This window comes from Hippocampus bargibanti, linkage group LG19, assembly GCF_051943395.1.
Source record: "Hippocampus bargibanti isolate YZ-2025 linkage group LG19, ASM5194339v1, whole genome shotgun sequence".
NCBI lineage: Eukaryota > Metazoa > Chordata > Actinopteri > Syngnathiformes > Syngnathidae > Hippocampus > Hippocampus bargibanti.
The window spans coordinates 3121569-3139773 of record NC_142752.1 but is presented as its reverse complement, the minus strand read 5'-3'; the positions used below and the strand labels follow the sequence as shown (position 1 = coordinate 3139773).

At 39.9% G+C, this 18205-nt stretch overlaps 1 protein-coding gene across 2 annotated transcripts; it reads left to right on the top strand.

Moving 5' to 3' along the window:
• The first annotated feature begins 128 nt into the window (after nucleotides 1-128).
• knl1 (kinetochore scaffold 1) lies at nucleotides 129-16474 on the top strand. 2 transcript variants are annotated; one of them, XM_089022247.1, is made up of 30 exons: nucleotides 129-319; nucleotides 1220-1254; nucleotides 1333-1372; nucleotides 1483-1542; nucleotides 1615-1697; nucleotides 1770-1825; nucleotides 2859-2877; nucleotides 2955-3001; nucleotides 3079-3699; nucleotides 4032-4047; nucleotides 4199-4242; nucleotides 4321-4370; nucleotides 5261-9553; nucleotides 9635-9761; nucleotides 9833-9876; nucleotides 10546-10644; nucleotides 10727-10842; nucleotides 10925-11015; nucleotides 11102-11218; nucleotides 11307-11391; nucleotides 12311-12373; nucleotides 12456-12495; nucleotides 12582-12686; nucleotides 13306-13397; nucleotides 13472-13519; nucleotides 14192-14301; nucleotides 15186-15307; nucleotides 15912-16037; nucleotides 16167-16269; nucleotides 16341-16474. In XM_089022247.1, the coding sequence occupies exons 2-29, from the start codon at nucleotides 1226-1228 to the stop codon at nucleotides 16261-16263; spliced, it is 6840 nt and encodes a 2279-aa protein (XP_088878373.1). In that variant the 5' UTR covers nucleotides 129-319; nucleotides 1220-1225; the 3' UTR covers nucleotides 16264-16269; nucleotides 16341-16474. The 2 variants fall into 2 exon arrangements, with proteins under 2 accessions (XP_088878373.1, XP_088878372.1); XM_089022246.1 differs by having other exon boundaries at nucleotides 16167-16474.
• Nucleotides 16475-18205: the final 1731 nt, after the last annotated feature.

The following is an 18205-nucleotide window of genomic DNA, read 5'->3' as shown; positions in this document are numbered from 1 at the left end:
GGTCTCTCCCAGACTTTGAAAATGACATATTTCTAAATATTGTGTTGTTTATTTTATTTATATTTGTAAATAATTCTTTAAAGGCACATAGTGAAACCAAATGAACAGCATATCAAAATAAATGATGGTCCAACCAACCGTATTCAACTGCGCATGCGGGGTGGCGGCTAAATTCAAAACTCGTTGACGTTCGCTTCTCGTTGACATTTGATGGAACATAATTTGTTCTTATGTTCTATGTGCATTTCGCCTTTGGTGTTACGAGTACACTTATTTGTTAACTCTTAACAATATTTACCACCAAGTCGATCGCTAAGAGGTATGTCTGACTTTGATTTATTTGCATTCTTTTGCTGTATCGATGATTGCTATAATGCTAGCAGCCAAACAAACGATACTCACGTTTTGTCTTTTTGAGGGACATCAAACCCAGTTAACATTGTTATTTGCCGTTTGTGTGCCTATATGTTATGTGTGAACACTTCATCACCCCCAAAAGAAATTAGATTATTTTTTTAGGAAATAACCCACCTAGCTGTTAGCTGTTGTTAAAATATAGTATTGTGTTGTATTGGAAAACTTGTAACTGTTAACCCCAACAAGAAAAGCATTAACATTAACTTATACTACTAAGATTTTGGAAGATTAAAGCAAACTTTAAAGGTGTTGTGTGCGTGTGCGTGATAAAGACACGATCAGAATCATCTTTATTGCCAAGTATGGAGAACACACAAGGAATTTGTTTCCGGTCGAACACGCTGCACTAGTATCATCATCAAAAAATTGCAAAGAGGCACTATACAGTTCAATTTGGGCTACTGTTCAAAGATGTAATGGCTTGGGGGAAGAAGCTTTTTAAATGTCTGCTGGATTTGGTGCGCGTGGATTGGTGGCGCCTGCCTAAGGGGAGTAGCTGGAAAAGGTGGTGGGCAGGGTGCGAAGGGTCCAGTAGGATTTTCGGCGCCCTAGTTTTGATTCTTGGGTAATTTCACATATTGATGTCACTTGCAAACAAACTAATCGTGTGAGACCCGGTAAAAAGTAAAGCTTTTGATGATTAGTCATTGTTAAGGTAAACTACTATCTTGGTGACTGTTTAAACGGTAGGACTACTGCAAGAATGTCCAGCGCAACAAAAGGGTTACTTCCAATGAATTTTGCCTGTAAATATTGCCTGTACATTTAACGAATACAGTACTCCCTTCTTTCTATAATGTAGTTGAAAATGGATCTCTTGGACTCTGGCAAGAACGAGTGAGTGAAAACACCTTTGACACGATGTTCTTATACCTTGTGATCAATTTTTGTAATTTGACTTGTTTTGTGCTACAGTGAAACCAGTGGCTACTCCTTCGGGCGACAAATTTCTTCTGTGAGTAATGCCGATGACCAGTATATCTTCTCTTGCAAACTGCAAAAATGTGCAATTACAACAATTATGTTTTCTAATTGATTTATATTTGATTTTTTTTTTTTTTTTAGATTCTTAAAGACCCACGGAAATCAACAAGATACTTAGATCCAGAGCAACAGCAAAATGAGGCAAATTGATTTGTTTCGTTAAAATTGCACTCACATATTACTACATTTTTCTAATGTATTATTTTTATTCAGGTTGAGTGTGCCAAACCGGTTGGAAAAAGAAATTCCAGAAGGGTTAGCTTTGCACCAGCCGATGACGTCCTCCTTTATTCCAAGTAAAAAACACTGAAAGCACACATATGGTGTGAAAACAACAACCTATTTTAACACTTTCTTCCTTTCCAAAGGGATGCGAAACATGCCTCCCCCGTCCGCCGTCCATTCCAAGAGTTAATGCCTACGAGTATGTCAAGTCTCACCCATATAACGGCATTCATTTACTGTGGGGCCTTGGCTTACGAACTTAATTAGTTCCTAGACAGTGTGTAAGGCGAAAAGTGTGTATCCCAAAAATGAATTTCCCATAGGAAACCATTAAAATGAGAATAATCCGTTCACGGGTCTCCATAAAATATAATTTTCAACTAAATAAGCCTTAAAACTACAAACAATATTCCTTATTCTATGTATAATAAATGTGCTATTGTATTGTATTGAAAGAAATACACTGCACTATATAATAAAGTCGTTATATTTACCTTTGTGATGGTCGTTGATGGCTTGATGGATGGGGTTCAGACTTCTCTTCCTGTGTCATTAAAGTCCGCTTAGGCATCTTTTTCCAGAAAAAAGGCCGGTCTCATCTGCATTAAATACTTGCTGAGGTATGTAGCATTCTTTTTTCATCATTTCGAGGAATGATCCCTTGTAGGCTTCGGCACATTTACTATCAGAACTGGCTGTCTCACCGTGACGAGTAATGATCCGTTGCGCGCTTTAAAATCATCAATTTCCAGGTTGCCGCATGACGATATCAGAGTGAATTTGCCGTGCAACGCACTCACCTTTAATAGCTTCTCTGTTGCGAAGGATGGTAGCAATGGTGGAGTTAGCATATCCGTACTGGGCCGCTAAATCAGACAAACGCACACCTCGTTCGTGTTTTTCAATGATCTTCTTCTCCTCCATTGTAATTTTGTTTTGTGTCTTCTTCGGCTGAACACGAGCCTGTGGTGGCGTCTTTTTCGGTCCTATAACAGCAAAAGTATCTAAAAAAATCATTGGAGACGATCGACGTCAAGGTGTTTTTGTGTCTTCTTCGGCTGAAAACGAGCCTGTGGTGGGGTCTTTTTCGGTCCTATAACAGCAAAAGTATCTAAAAAAAAATCATTGGAGACGATCGACGGCAAGGTGTTCGTAAACCGAGGCCCCACTGTATTTCATATTGAATATTCAGCTGTGTTGTAATTGTTTTGTTGCTCTTTTTTTCTTTGCAGTGATGCGAGCACAAAATCGGTAAAGTGACCATTTCGAAAGATCTTATTTCACGAAACAAAAACATGTATTGAACATTTTTATTTGCCATGTTGTAGAGTCCAGGTGTCAGTTGCTCAAGAAAGGATCATTCAACAAATAATGGGTTCGTCTTTTTCAAATTTCAAAGTTTTTTTTTTAAACTATTGTGTTCATTTCTAAATATGTGTGTTCAAAATCAAGGCTTTGGAGAGAAAACCGTGCTGTTTACTGAAGATGATGGCTTCATGGAAATGACCCAAAATCACACCATCAACGCTGCTGATCCTGACGACTATTTTAGAGAAGGCGCACAGAATAATCCACCCACCTTGTCCTTAGCAAATAGCACATCCACAGATTTGACCTTCAGCCACAACGCCAAAATCGCAAGAGAGTTAGAAATTCCAAGCACTGGCGGAATCACCCATTTCAGTGTTGTGTCACCGATGATCAGTTTCGATCCTTCCGTCAACAACTTGCTCCGTTCAAAGTCTCTTGGAGCAAATGCGGGACAACACGATACCACATTAGAAACTAAAATATCCCAGATTAAAACCTATAAATTCGATGTAGAAAAGGAAAAACAAGCTCCAATTTCGGTTCATTCTGAAACGGGGAAATCACCTCATATCGGATTCACTCACGACGACGACGCCAAGATGGATATGACAGTTGCTCACTCGGACCACGTTGCAGAATTGAAGGATGACCCAGATGATCCTTTTCAATGTATTTTTCCCCAACAAGAACTATATTCCCAATTTGATGCTCCATCACGAGCAAATTGCAGGAGAATAACACTGGGATCATCCAATACAAAAGGTATGCCTTTTTGTTTCCAACTAACTCACTCATCATAATTTCATTTCATATTTCTCTGTAGCTTTTTTCATATCTTTAACAATGATGAAAAGGTTTCTTCAGTCGTCATCTGTACCTCTTTGAAGGTGTCGGACGTTTCGCTTCTTATCCAAGAAGCTTCGTCAGCAAACTAAAGTTTAGCTGGTAGTTTCGGCCAATTGCTCTTTACAATTTTCATTCTTACAATGTATTGAATAAACTACATTACCTTTTCATCGATGGACCACTCCTGTACGACTGAGAGCAAACACAGACGTATCTTTAACAACATGTTTTTTTTTCTTTTATTACAGCAGCGTTTGGAATCGGGTATGTTTGACTTCACGCTCACATCATTCGGTCATTTTGACTAACTTTTTATCTCAAGAACTGCCAGTGAGAATTTTTGTCGTTATGCCTCACGTTTTGTTGTCTATAAAAGTATGTAGAGGTGCTAATATCGTGTTTGTTTCCCCAAAAGGTTGGAGAAAGAAAATGCTGAAGAAGCCACCCATCGGCTAGCTGGTAGGTTGTTTCTTGTTTGTCCGGATCAACTGCATTCATCTAATGCTTGTGACAATAACCGGTGTTTTACCTTTTTAGATAAAACATCTGTCAAGAATCATTCTTTTCATGCCCTTCAAAAACAAAGGGTAAGTTTTGACCAGCGCGTAATCGGCACCCAAAACCCGGTCCACGTCAATTCCCGATTAAATTCGAGAATGGCAGTGAATGAGTTAAAGGACAACCGACGCCTTTGGACAAGTTGTGTCCATAATTTGTAAAATCACTTCAAATGACTTCTACTGAGCGTATTTTACAAAGATTCCACCGAATATAGCTAGATTTTATGTTTTAAGACTCGCGCTGAATATACTTTGTTGGTCTGAAAACATCGTGTTGATCCGTGTTGATGGTGAAATTAGAAGGAAAAAACAAAGAACGCGATGGTGAATCGTTGTGTGTTGCACTAAGACTACTATTTGATACTAGTTGACACAAATTCCCAGCAGACAAATCAGCCCATTTCCAACGGAGCTTGGGCGCCATCTTTTGCATTTTCTGGAACACTACATTGCTGTCATTGACGGCTCGAATTGATACGGGAGGACTCCTTTAATCGATTGCAAACATTTATGCTTTCCTCTTCAGAACTATTTGAATCATATTCATAACTGGATGAGTAACAAGAAAGCATCTTCTCCGAATCTGAACTCCGTGATCCCATTGTTTTGTTTCTTGAGCAAGGCAAAACGACTTGGTGTGACGTCACGAACTAGGGGCGGGACTTTCTGAAAATCCCCAGTTTCAAGATGATTTGTGGCAGATTTTGGACACTTTAAGTAATTTTTATTGGTGTTTTGCATTTGACTAAAAATATCAGCCTGCGTGTTTTGGGTATTTTAAATGCTATAAACGTTTTTCTGATGTCAGTCAGGAAACAAAAAAATGGTGTCGGTTGTCCTTTAATATTAGTTGAAAGTAAACAGTATATGTGAATTTTTGATGGTGTGACGATTTCATTTATTTATTTTTTACATAGGACAATTCTGAAGAAACATCCACAGCAAGTGGCTTCACTGCAGATGACGTCTGTGCGGACATGGCGCAGAGTTGTCCAGCCAAAATCACCGGAACGCTGTCCCCTCCCCCAGCTCCAAATTTCAACCGTTATCTCTATGAAGGAAAGCCAAAAACAACCTTTTTAGCACCGTCAAAGGAAAAAGAAAACAGAGCGACCACCGGCTTTCTTTCATCTGGATTAAGTTTGGACCCCAAATTTGAACAATTCCTTGCAAACGTCTTTAAAACAGATGCCGTAACTCATAATAGCGGTCTTTCTCAGATCCCTTCTTCCACACGAGAGGATGACAGAACGCGGGCAGCGAGATTGACGTCTGACAACTTGAAATTGACTCAAAATAAATCTTCTTTCCCAATGCATTCCCGTATAATTCTGGAGAGCAGTGACGACAAAACCGTCAGGTTCACAGCAAATGACGGCGCAATGGATATGACCCAAAGCCTCACCACAATAATTGACACTCGGTCCGAAACGGGAGCGCGTAAAAAAATCCGCTCTGAGCCTACCGGAGGAGATAAATACATCAGGTTTTCAGCAAATGATGCGCAGATGGATATGACGGGAAGTCTCACTGCGAAGATTGATAATCCCTTCGAAGGTGGATCCCACTCAAATGTCCCTTTTATACACGACGGAGGAGAAAATACGATCAGGTTTTCAGCCAATGACGCCCAAATGGATATGACGGAAATTCTCCCTGTGAAGATCGATACTTCCTTAGCAGGTGGAGTATGTAAAATTGCCCCGTTTATACCTGCTGGAGGAGAAAATACCATCAGGTTTTCAGTAGATGACGGCGCCATGGATATGACTCAAAACCTCACCACCAAAATTGACACAATGTCCGAAACAAGAGCGGTCAAAATGGTCCACGCTTTACCTGATGTAGGGGAAAGAACAATCAGGTTTTCAGCAAAAGACGCCCAAATGGATATGACGGAAATTCTCCCTGTGAAGATCGATACTTCCTTAGCAGGTGGAGTATGTAAAATTGCCCCGTTTATACCTGCTGGAGGAGAAAATACCATCAGGTTTTCAGTAGATGACGGCGCCATGGATATGACTCAAAACCTCACCACCAAAATTGACACAATGTCCGAAACAAGAGCGGTCAAAATGGTCCACGCTTTACCTGATGTAGGGGAAAGAACAATCAGGTTTTCAGCAAAAGACGCCCAAATGGATATGACGGAAATTCTCCCTGTGAAGATCGATACTTCCTTAGCAGGTGGAGTATGTAAAATTGCCCCGTTTATATCTGCTGGAGGAGAAAATACCATCAGGTTTTCAGTAGATGACGGCGCCATGGATATGACTCAAAACCTCACCACCCAAATTGACACAATGTCCGAAACAAGAGCAGTGAAAATGGTCCACGCTGTACCTGATGTAGGAGAAAGAACAATCAGGTTTTCAGCAAAAGACGGCCAGATGGATATGACGGAAATTCTCCCTGTGAAGATCGATACTTCCTTAGCAGGTGGAGTATGTAAAATTGCCCCGTTTATACCTGCTGGAGGAGAAAATACCATCAGGTTTTCAGTAGATGACGGCGCCATGGATATGACTCAAAACCTCACCACCAAAATTGACACAATGTCCGAAACAAGAGCAGTCAAAATGGTCCACGCTGTACCTGATGTAGGAGAAAGAACAATCAGGTTTTCAGCAAAAGACGCCCAAATGGATATGACGGAAAGTCTCACTGTGAAGATTGATACTCCCTTTGCAGGTGGAGTATGTAAAATTGCCCCCTTTATACCTGCTGGAGGAGAAAGAACAATCAGGTTTTCAGCAAAAGACGGCCAGATGGATATGACGGAAATTCTCCCTGTGAAGATCGATACTTCCTTAGCAGGTGGAGTATGTAAAATTGCCCCGTTTATACCTGCTGGAGGAGAAAATACCATCAGGTTTTCAGTAGATGACGGCGCCATGGATATGACTCAAAACCTCACCACCAAAATTGACACAATGTCCGAAACAAGAGCAGTCAAAATGGTCCACGCTGTACCTGATGTAGGAGAAAGAACAATCAGGTTTTCAGCAAAAGACGCCCAAATGGATATGACGGAAAGTCTCACTGTGAAGATTGATACTCCCTTTGCAGGTGGAGTATGTAAAATTGCCCCCTTTATACCTGCTGGAGGAGAAAGAACAATCAGGTTTTCAGCAAAAGACGGCCAGATGGATATGACGGAAATTCTCCCTGTGAAGATCGATACTTCCTTAGCAGGTGGAGTATGTAAAATTGCCCCGTTTATACCTGCTGGAGGAGAAAATACCATCAGGTTTTCAGTAGATGACGGCGCCATGGATATGACTCAAAACCTCACCACCCAAATTGACACAATGTCCGAAACAAGAGCAGTCAAAATGGTCCACGCTGTACCTGATGGAGAAGAAAGAACAATCAGGTTTTCAGCAAAAGACGCCCAAATGGATATGACTGAAAGTCTCACTGTGAAGATTGATACTCCCTTTGCAGGTGGAGTAGGTCAAATGGCCCCCTTTATACCTGCCGACGGAGAAAATGCCATCAGGTTTTCAGCAAAAGACGCCCAGATGGACATGACGGAAAGTCTAACTGTGAAGATCGATACTCCCTTTGCAGATGGAGTATGTAAAATTACCCCCTTTATACCTGCTGGAGGAGAAAATACCATCAGGTTTTCAGTAGATGACGGCGCCATGGATATGACTCAAAACCTCACCACCCAAATTGATACAAAGTTCAAAAATGGATGGGATCAAATGGTCCACGCTGGACCTGATGGAGAAGAAAGAACAATCAGGTTTTCAGCAAAAGAAGCCCAGATGGATATGACGGAAAGTCTCCCTGTGAAGCTCAATACTCCCTTTGCAGGTGGAGCATGTGAAATTACCCCCTTCATACCTGCTGGAGGAGAAAATACCATCAGGTTTTCAGCAGATGACGGCGCCATGCATATGACTCAAAACCTCACCGCCAAAATTGACACAAAGTCTGAACCAAGAGCGGTCAAAACGGTCCACGCTGCACCTAATGGAGGAGAAAGAACGATCAGGTTTTCAGCGACGGATACGACGCAAAGTAAGAGATCTTTATCAATGCTCAGTTTGGATCTAGGACAAAATGTCTTTTGTGATCCAGGTTTCACTTGGTCTCACCCCATGGTGGTCACCAAAGCGGATCCTCCGGCAGAAGCGTCCTTGGGAGAGACAAACGACTTCATGCCAGCCCGTTTTAAGTCAAATCAAGTCCCGGGAATTAACACCCTCCATGACAGTCAACAAAAGAACACGGACGGCACTTTGCGTGGAGTGGAGGTCAACCTCAACCTGACAGATGTTCAAACTGACTCATCAACGCGATACCCTGATGTCAAAGGCGCCCAAGAGACCATTTCACAGACAATTCCAGATATTGTCCACTCCGAAGAAACCCAAAGTCACAAAGAATCTGAATCAAGTCCTAAAACCTGTTCTTTGGCGTTGAACATAAATTCACCTGATGCAGGCGACCACGGCAGAGCGTCGAGTCCTTCAAATCACTCCACACGATACCGCATTTCGGATCTCCGCTTAAAAATGCAGCGCCTGAGCCAGACGTTCAACGCGCCCTCCGAGACGGTCGCCACACACAGCCCCGCCGCCGATCTGCCCAATTTGGAGCCCGACGCTGATAAAATCGCAAAAGAGGAGCGTAACGCATCCGTGCCTGATGTTGCGTCGGATATTCAACCCTGCTCCATAGCCACCGAGGACGAAGTTACGCCATACGGTCCTCAAGACGCAGGAACGCCTTTCAAGTTGAAGACTCCACAGCTGATGTCGAGATTGTCCACCATAGGCTTTAAGCCAAAATTGCCACAAAGAAGCAGAGTTGACCCAACGAAGAATCCAGACTCCGCTTCTGGGATTTCTCAGCAAAAATCCTCAAAAAGGACATCAACGGACATGACCCAAATCCTCGACAAATGGAACGATCCCGACGTGAGTGACATTAATGATGAACAACTCGGCAGCTGCGAAGATTTATCCGAAACTTCGGACACGGAAACGCTCCGTAAAACCGCCGCAATCCATTTTGAAGACTTCAACATCAACAAAAGTGTTTTTTTGGATAGCGTTTTTCCCCAAAACAGCCCAAACGGCAACCAGGGGATAAAAAGACGCTTGCCATCCGACAAAAACCAGACGGATGGACAAAAATCAGATGAAAAGAAAATGAGGGTGTCCGTTGTGACGTTACCGCAAGCTGTCGCGACGGTACGTCAATTTGCTTGCGGTAAATCCGAAAGAATTTTTTTCAGACGGTAAAACATTTCCACGTTTGATTTCCCCTTGTAGGAAATCTCTGCTGGTGTTCTGCAAGACGATGGTGTAAACACCACCACAGTTCCATCATCATTTTTCTCCTCAAACCAGACGACGGATTCCTCCAACAGCAGCCGAAGTGACGCTACCCTTAACTCCAGTAAGTTTTTTTCGGCGCGACCATTTCGTCTTTTCGTATGACCAAACCATCGCTTCTATTCTTGTTTTCAGCTTTTAAACACAGCGTGTTGGAATCCCACCTTGAAGACATGCAGGTTTGGTGTTTTTTTTAATATATTTTTTTGTAGCTCTCAATTTACCGTATTCGAGTATAACACACACACGTGTATAACGCGCACCCCTAATTTTCAATTACAAATCTGTATAAAATTTTGTTTCACTTTTTCTCGGCTCTGTACCAGTATATCAATTGAAATATGAAGAACACTGAATCGAAACTCTGGATATTGGTAATTGTGCAAAACAGCAATGCTTAACTCGTTTCAGTGTGGGCGAGGAAAGGAAATGAAGCGTAGCTAAAGAAATGGTAATCAACAGTAAAAAGAAAGGAATGATCTTTCCGAGAATCAAAACTGAAGGGCCTATGGAGAATAGCCATGGAAATGCTGCCCCCTCCTGTAAGCATTAAATACAGGTAACATCAGAGTTACGACCGGGTTCCTTTCCGACAAAATGGTTGTAAGTCAAACGGTCGTAAGTTGAAATCCATTCAAAATGGCCGACGTGACGTTTACATGACAGGATAGTATCTGTTGTTTTTAAGCAATGTTTTCTATTGAATACGATTGTCCACCAAACTGTTTACAGTTCATTTATAAATGTTAATAACTTTTAGTGTCATTTTCATCATTTTATACTCGAATAAATACGGTAGGCTTTTCTTACCTGTTTTGCGCACCAAATCCCAATCGTTTTCCTTCCAGAAATTGACGGACGGTAGTATCACGGTGCGAGAATTCTTGAAGCTCTTCAACATCGACTTTATGATCCACAAACCCCGGCAAAGCATCTTTTCCACCGAAGTAGGTTCATACGCCCGCAAAAGATGAAAACAAAACTGGCATGCGCTCTCATGAATTCAACAACTTTTTAAATTGTGCTCAGGCTCTAAGTGGCGCCGGTTACTCGGCAACGGATGTCTTAAAAAACAGATATATAAAACATCCTAAACGAATGGTCTATGAAGCCGATTTCAAGAATGTCTCTCAGAAGATAGAGGGGTGAGAATATTTTTGTCATTTTATTTATTCTACATAGTTGTAAATCCACTTGTGTCATACAGTTGCGTCTATTTCTTCTCAGATTGAATTGCAGAATGTTGGATTTAAACAAACCCCTCAAGGAGATCAATCCAGATTTGTGGGCTGATGTGAAAACATCGACAGAAACGGAGGTATGGGTGGATGGCTTGAAACCCACCAGAATGTGTGCATTTGGTGAATTTAATTGTGCGTTGACTGCTTTTGTTTGACTCAACAGATCCGATCTTTGGGCGTCAAGCTGAAAGAAAGACACAATTTCTTCCGAAAGATGAGCAGAGTCCGCGCACATGAAATGAAGGCCAACTTGTACTCGTCTCTTGTGCAGACTCTGGCGGTAATTCACCCCCCCCCCCCCTTCAAGAAAACGTCTACTCTCAAGGCTCTTTGGAGATCATCTGACGTTGAAATGTTATTCTTTTCAGGACGAGCAAGAGAAATTTAAAAGTGCAGCTGAATCAAATGAGATGATCCGAAATCTGGATTATTGTATTGCTGATTTGGAAGCAGGTAATGCCTCCCACCCCCCAAAAAATATATATTCACTACTATATTCAATGTGTTCTAAGGTGAAAGGTCATTCCTGTTATATTTTAATAATAATAATTGCATTTATCAGTGCCTTTCAAAACTCTCAAGGTCACTTTACAGTGTAAGTTTTTCTGTGGGTGAGCAGCAGCAGCCACATGCGCAAGCGTTCACTCAACCCGGAATAACTCAAAAACATAGAAAGCTAGCTAGCAAGCTAACAGATAGCTAGACATCTAATAGATAGGCAGCTAGCTAGCTAATATGTTTCCTGTCTCAAATATGAATCAAATGTATTATTATTATTACTATTATTTTTTTATTTAGGTACATTCAGTGTATTAGCTATCTAGCTTGCAGCTATATAGCTATCTAAGTGGCTATCTATTAGCTGGCTAGCTAGGTTTCTATCTATTTACTTCCGGGTTGAGTGAACGTTGGCGTGTGTGGCTGCCGCTACTCACCCACAGAAAACTTATCCTGTAACTGTAAAGTGACCTTGAGAGTTTTGAAAGGCGCTTATAAATGAAATGTATTATTATTATTATTATTATTATTATTATTATTATTATTATTATTATTATTATCAAATAGCGAATAGATAGATAGATAGAATGTTTCCTGACTTTTTTAATGGGCCCAAAAAAATAAAGTTGTCACCAGTTGAAGTTGCTTTATCAACATTTTGTTTAATGAGAGAAAGCGCACAAAAATATGGAAATGGCTGCAAAAATAGTTGAATCAAAAAAAAAGGGGGGGGGGGAATAGAAGTAATTTATAAAATAACACAATTAGCAAATTGCAGCACCCACAGAATATTGAGTTTCAGGACTACATAAACATTCAAATCAGCGTTAGAAACTTTAGGCTAAGAGTTAATTTTGATTCCCATAACACACAGAACTAGCAGCAGTCGAAGAAAAAGGAACTGAAAACATGCCAAGTCTGAAGTCACTCCAGGAAGGTAAGCAAGGTTGAATTTTCTGTCTACATTCGAAATCCAGTTTTAAAGTAAACGGAATGAGGATTTTTATTTTCCTTCAAAGAAATGAAACGAGTCACGGAGGCTACGGAGGACAAAAAGCGGTAAAGAAATCGAGACTTTTCCATGTCGATTATTTTAGGTCAATGAATAATCCAAATTGTTTCATGTCGCATTTGCTGAAAAACAGGCAAATTTGTGAACTGGAGGTGCAGAAGAAGGAGGCTTCCAGCAAATTGAGCAGTCTGAAAGCTGAGACAAAAAACCTCAGGAGCCTCGTCGGCACGCTTCAAAAGTCAGTTTCTTTTTTTTATTATTATTTAATTTTATGCTACGTGATTTAAAGTACAACCGACACCATTTTTTTGTTTCCTAAGTGACATCAGAAAAACGTTTTATAGCATCTAAAATACCCAAAACACGCAGGCTGATATTTTTAGTCAAATGCAAAACACCAATAAAAATGACTTCAAGTGTGTTAAAACTGCAACAAATTGAGCTGCGAATTGGGGGTTTTCAGAAAGTCCCGCCCCCAGTTCGTGACGTCACGCCAAGACGTCTTGCCATGCTCGAGAATCAAAACAATGGCTTCAGATTCGGAGAAGATGCTTTCTTGTTACTCATCCAGTTATGAATATGATTCAAATAGTTCTGAAGAGGAAAGCATAAATGTTTGCAATCGATTAAAGGAGTCGTCCCATATCAATTCGAACCATCAATGACAGCAATGTAGCGCGAGTCTTAAAACGTAAAATAGAGCTATATGCGGTGGAATCTTTGTAAAATACGCTCAGAAGTCATTTGAAGTGATTTTACAAATTATGAACACAACTTGTCCGGGGGCGTCGGTTGTCCTTTTAAATGTGAACTCTTCTGTTTTTTTTTTTTTTGTTTGTTTGTTTGCAAATTCTCAGGTTGACTGAATGGAGATTGCGAGAAAAAACAGAAACCCACACCGTGTACACTTTTCTCTACGACACATTGCATTTGCGAGTGGTGCATGCAGGTAGATATTGATTTTATTATAAAGTATATCTATTTTTTTTTACTCTGAAGAAACTGCAAATATTTGTTTTATAGGAAACTGCGCTGAAAATGAATGGATAAATTTCCAATTTCTTCTTAGTGGTAAGCAAAACAAACGTTCGTTTGAACTGTGAGGATGCATAAGAAACTATTTCCTGAGACCCAATTTGTTTTTACCTTTTTCATTTGTGCTGGATTTGTTTTTTTAGTTTTTTTTATAACTATTTTATTATTTGTATTTATTTTTTTTATTATATATTATTATATATTACATTATTATATTTATTTATTTGTATTTTTTTTCTTATTATATTTATGAATACAGTAAAGTCTCGTTATATCGATATTCAAGGGAGTCCGAAAAAATATCGATATAACCGGGACTATCGATATATCCGACCCTGTTTGCATGTAATTTTCTCCGTGCGTGCATAGAAATAGTATCGATATAACCGGGACTATCGATATATCCGATATCGATATAACGAGACTTTACTGTATTTCCTGAGACCCAATTTGTTTTTACCTTTTTCACTTGTGCTGGATTTGTTTTTTTTAGTTTTTTTGTTACAACTTTTTTTATAACTATTTTATTATTTGTATTTATTTTTTTAATTATATATTATTATATATTACATTATTATATTTATTTATTAGTATTTTTTATTTGTATTTTTTTTTCTTATTATATTTATGCATATATAGCTTTTGTTATAACTATTGTGAATTTCCCCATTGTGGGACGATTAATGGTTTTCCGATTCTGATAACTAGACGAGAAGTCAGAGAACCACGCATGCTTGGTTCACAAACTACTCTCTCAGTACATCAAGGATGACGCCGCCTGGGTTGAGAAGTACCCATCAAGTAGTTGCATTGCAAAGGTGTGTGCTTGGATCTTATTCCAATATTTGTTTTCTCATAGAATCACATTTTAACGCCGTAGCAAGATATTACAAGTAACATCCGCGTTACGAACGGGTTCCGTTCCGACAGAACGGTCGTAAGTCAAACGGTCGTAAGTCGAAATCCCTTCCAAATGTCCGATGCGAGGTTGATACGACATAATAGTATATGATGTCAATTTGTTGTTTTTAGGCAAAGTCTTCTATTGAATACTATTGTATACCAAAAAGTTCACAGTTCATTTATAAATTTTATAACTTTTAGTGTCATTTTTATCATTTTATATTTCAGTGTACAGTACTACAGAAGATGCTGCCGAGACGGTATCTGCACTGTATAACTACTGTATTGAGTGTAGCCACGCAGTAGATTGCTGTGCGGGTGTGTGACATGCTGGCTGGTCAAAATTGTAGTACGTGTTGCCGGCTGCTTGCGCGTTGCGGTGCCAGGCGTATAAGTAAAAAAAAATGTCTGCCGGTCGTAAGTGCGGGTGGTCGTAACTCTGCTGTTACCTGTATTTATTGCACATCTGTGCCTGTGACGAGCCACTTTTCCAGCCAGGGACACCAACACAATTCATCCAATACAAGAGTGACATCCATTAATTCTTATTCAGCCAAAAATAAAAATACATAAATCAGCATAAATTGAGTGTAGTCACGCAGTAGATTGCTGTGCGAGTGTGTGACATGCTGGCCCAAATTGTAGTACGTGTTGCGCGTTGCGGTGCCAGGCGTATATTTTTTTTAAGTGTCTGACGGTAGTGGTCGTAAGTACGGGTGGTCGTAACTCGCACCGGTCGTAACTCGGATGCTACCAGTATTCTGACTTTTTTTTTTTTTTTTTTTTCAATAATGTCCAGTTGCTCCATGACGTCTCATTGGTGGTGAGTACCTGTCGCCTCTTGGGGGAGGAGTTGCGAATGCTGAAGACCTGGGGAGCTATACGGCTCAATATCGTCCATATTCACTGCGAGGACACTCGGTAAGTTCATATTGTATTGGCTTGTATACTTTGCACTTGTCGGTTTTAATGACTGCTTCAGGGATGCATTCGGGCCATCCTTTTTTGCGCCATTGACGCATTTTGACAGCCGCCGGTGCAACTTTGTAGCTCCTCTGCACTATGAGCTATTGCGATTAGCGCATATTGCTACGTGATCATGTGCCACATATGACATACTTCTGGTAAAATGGCTAAAGAAAGAAATTTAGGTCAACATCCATTGAAAACTGTTTGTTTTCCTTCATCGGTTTTAACTTGAGTCTAGTCGTCTGCCATCTTGCCTGAAGAAAATTGCAAATGTTTTGTTTTATGTATGAATCGATTTTTTTGACTTAAATTAAAATTGTTTGTTGATCTATTAGAACAATCGATTTTACTGAAATAATGTGTTTTCCGTTTGCAATTTAGAAATATAAATGTGTTAAGATTTATTTCAATCAGTTTTGTATCCTTCAGCAATCTAGTTCAATCGGGCACCATCCATTTTAGAATTTGGGGCCCCCTTTTTTGTATTTCCCAGATGCATCCCTGCTGCTTTTTTTTCACTCAAATATCAACTGTCTTTTTTTTCTTTTCTTCCTAGAGTAAATTTTGTCTTCAGCAGTCTGAGGAAGCGTTGCAAGTTTGACGTCACCCTGTCAGTCACCTTAGCCAACCACCTTTATGTTCTTCAAGTGCAAAGCTTCAACAACATCATTGGAGACACAACGTATGTATGACCATGTCCTGTTTTTAACTGTGTGGTTGACTTTAATTTGGCAAATTTTGGACAAAATCGTTCTGTAAATTTCATAAAAATGCTATTGCTCTTCTCACGTAATATTCTTTGTGTGCGCAGGGTCATGCAGGTGAAGCAGATTGTGGAATCGTTCACTCCAGCCAAGAAGCTCCTGACAAAAATCGTCAAAAAGATTCATTTGGATCTACTTGGTTGAAATAATGTACAGCATGCACTTGTATAAGCGTTTTTTTTTTTGTATTTAATTTTGACAGTTTTCACTTTCACCTGTAGGTGGCGATCTTTTTCTACTTAGTGTTGTTCCTGTATTGAGGTTGGTGTTTTCATCAGAATGTGTGCAACTACACTCGGTATTTTTTTTTGTCCAAGACCATTTTACATGCAATATAAAAATAAAATAAATATTATCAAGCAATTTTCTTCATATTTCTCCAGATCATAGAAGTGTTCCATGGCGCAAAATATAAAATCAAGTATGTAGAATCTGCCCCTTTGCAGAGGTTACTAGTAAGGACAGATGAACAGAGACAAACTGCAGAGAAGGTGGGATGGCGTGCATTTTTGTCTGATGCTCGAACAGCCAAGGTCAAAGGTGGCTAAGCCATCAAGGGAGACAAAAAACGCTTTACCCACACACAAAAAACATCACTGCAATATCTCTTTTAATAAACCACATCATAAATATGACAGGAAACAGTTTAATCCTGTTAGAGAGATATTTATCATGTCCACTAATGTCATAGTGGCTGCTAATTCTATTAGATGGATCATTTAGCCGCGGGCAACCTCTTAATCTTTTTATCCTTCACACCTAGAAGCGCCATATCGCTGTGCTAACCTCATCAGTGTCCTATCAACAATTGTAAGGTATGGTGCACAAATTGATTTCGGAAGATGGAAAGCCACTAAAAGCCGTGCTGATTCATGTATTTTTATTTTTTGTCTCTATAAGAATGAATGGATGTCACTCTTGTATTAGATGAATTGTGTTGGTGTCCCTGGCTGGAAAAGTGGATCGTCACAGGCACAGATGTGCAATAAATACAGGTATAATCCGAGTTATGACCACCTGTACTTACGACCGACAGACCTTTTTTTAAAATTCTATGCCTGGCACCTCAACGCGCAAGCAGCCGGCAACGCGTACTACAATTTTGACCAACCAGCATGTCACACACCTGCACAGCAATCTACTGCGTCACTACACTCAATACAGTACTTATACCGTCTCGTCAACATCTCCTGTAGTACTGTACACTGTTTTTTTTTTTCCTATGGCGTCCGCCTGAGTCCGAGCGTGTGTGTCGGGCGACCTCTTCTGGCCTTTCAAAACTCTCAAGGTCACTCTATAGTCACAGGATACGTTTTTCTGTGGGTGAGCAACGGCAGCCACACGCGCCGGCGTTCCTCAACCTGGAAGTAACTCAAACAGATAGAAAGCTAGCTAGCTAATATATAGCAAATAGCCAGCTAGCTAACAGATAGCTATTAGATACCTAATAGTCAGCTAGCTAGCCAATAGATAACTAATAATAATACATTTTATTTATCAGCGCTTTTCAAAACAAGGTCACTTTACAGTCACAGGATACGTTTTTCTGTGGGTGAGCAGCGGCGGCCACACGTGCCAGCGTTCACTCAACCCGGAAGTAACTCAAACAGATAGAAAGCTAGCTAATAGATGGCCAACTAAAAGGTAAGTATAACATTTAAATTAACTTTACAGTAAACAGTTTTGTATACGTTACAGGTACAGTTATACAGTCATAAAAATTGATAATACGAAATATAAAATAAAAATGACACAAAAAGTTATCAAATTTGTAAATGAACTGTTAACAGTTTGGTATATGATAGTATTCAATAGAAAATGTTGCTTAAAAACTACAGATTGACACGGTATACTATCCTGTCGTGAAAACGTCACGTCGGCCATTTTGAATGGATTTCGACTGTTTAACTTACGACCGTTTTGTCAGAACGGAACCCGGTCGTAACTCGGACGTTACCTGTACATGGAAAAAATACACTTGACTTGATTAACTTCAGTAAGTATTCTGATTATCTCAATATCAAAACCGCTTATTGCTTTACACTCTCTTTTACCATGGTTTATTTTTTTTTTTATTTTTTTTTTT

Coding starts and splice junctions, on each gene's coding strand:
- knl1 (XM_089022247.1), top strand. CDS start 1,226: ATGGATCTCTTGGACTCTGGCAAGAACGA. Junction 1,255..1,332: donor TTGGACTCTGGCAAGAACGA/GTGAGTGAAAAC, acceptor TTTGTGCTACAG/TGAAACCAGTGGCTACTCCT. Junction 12,374..12,455: donor TCTGAAGTCACTCCAGGAAG/GTAAGCAAGGTT, acceptor TTTCCTTCAAAG/AAATGAAACGAGTCACGGAG.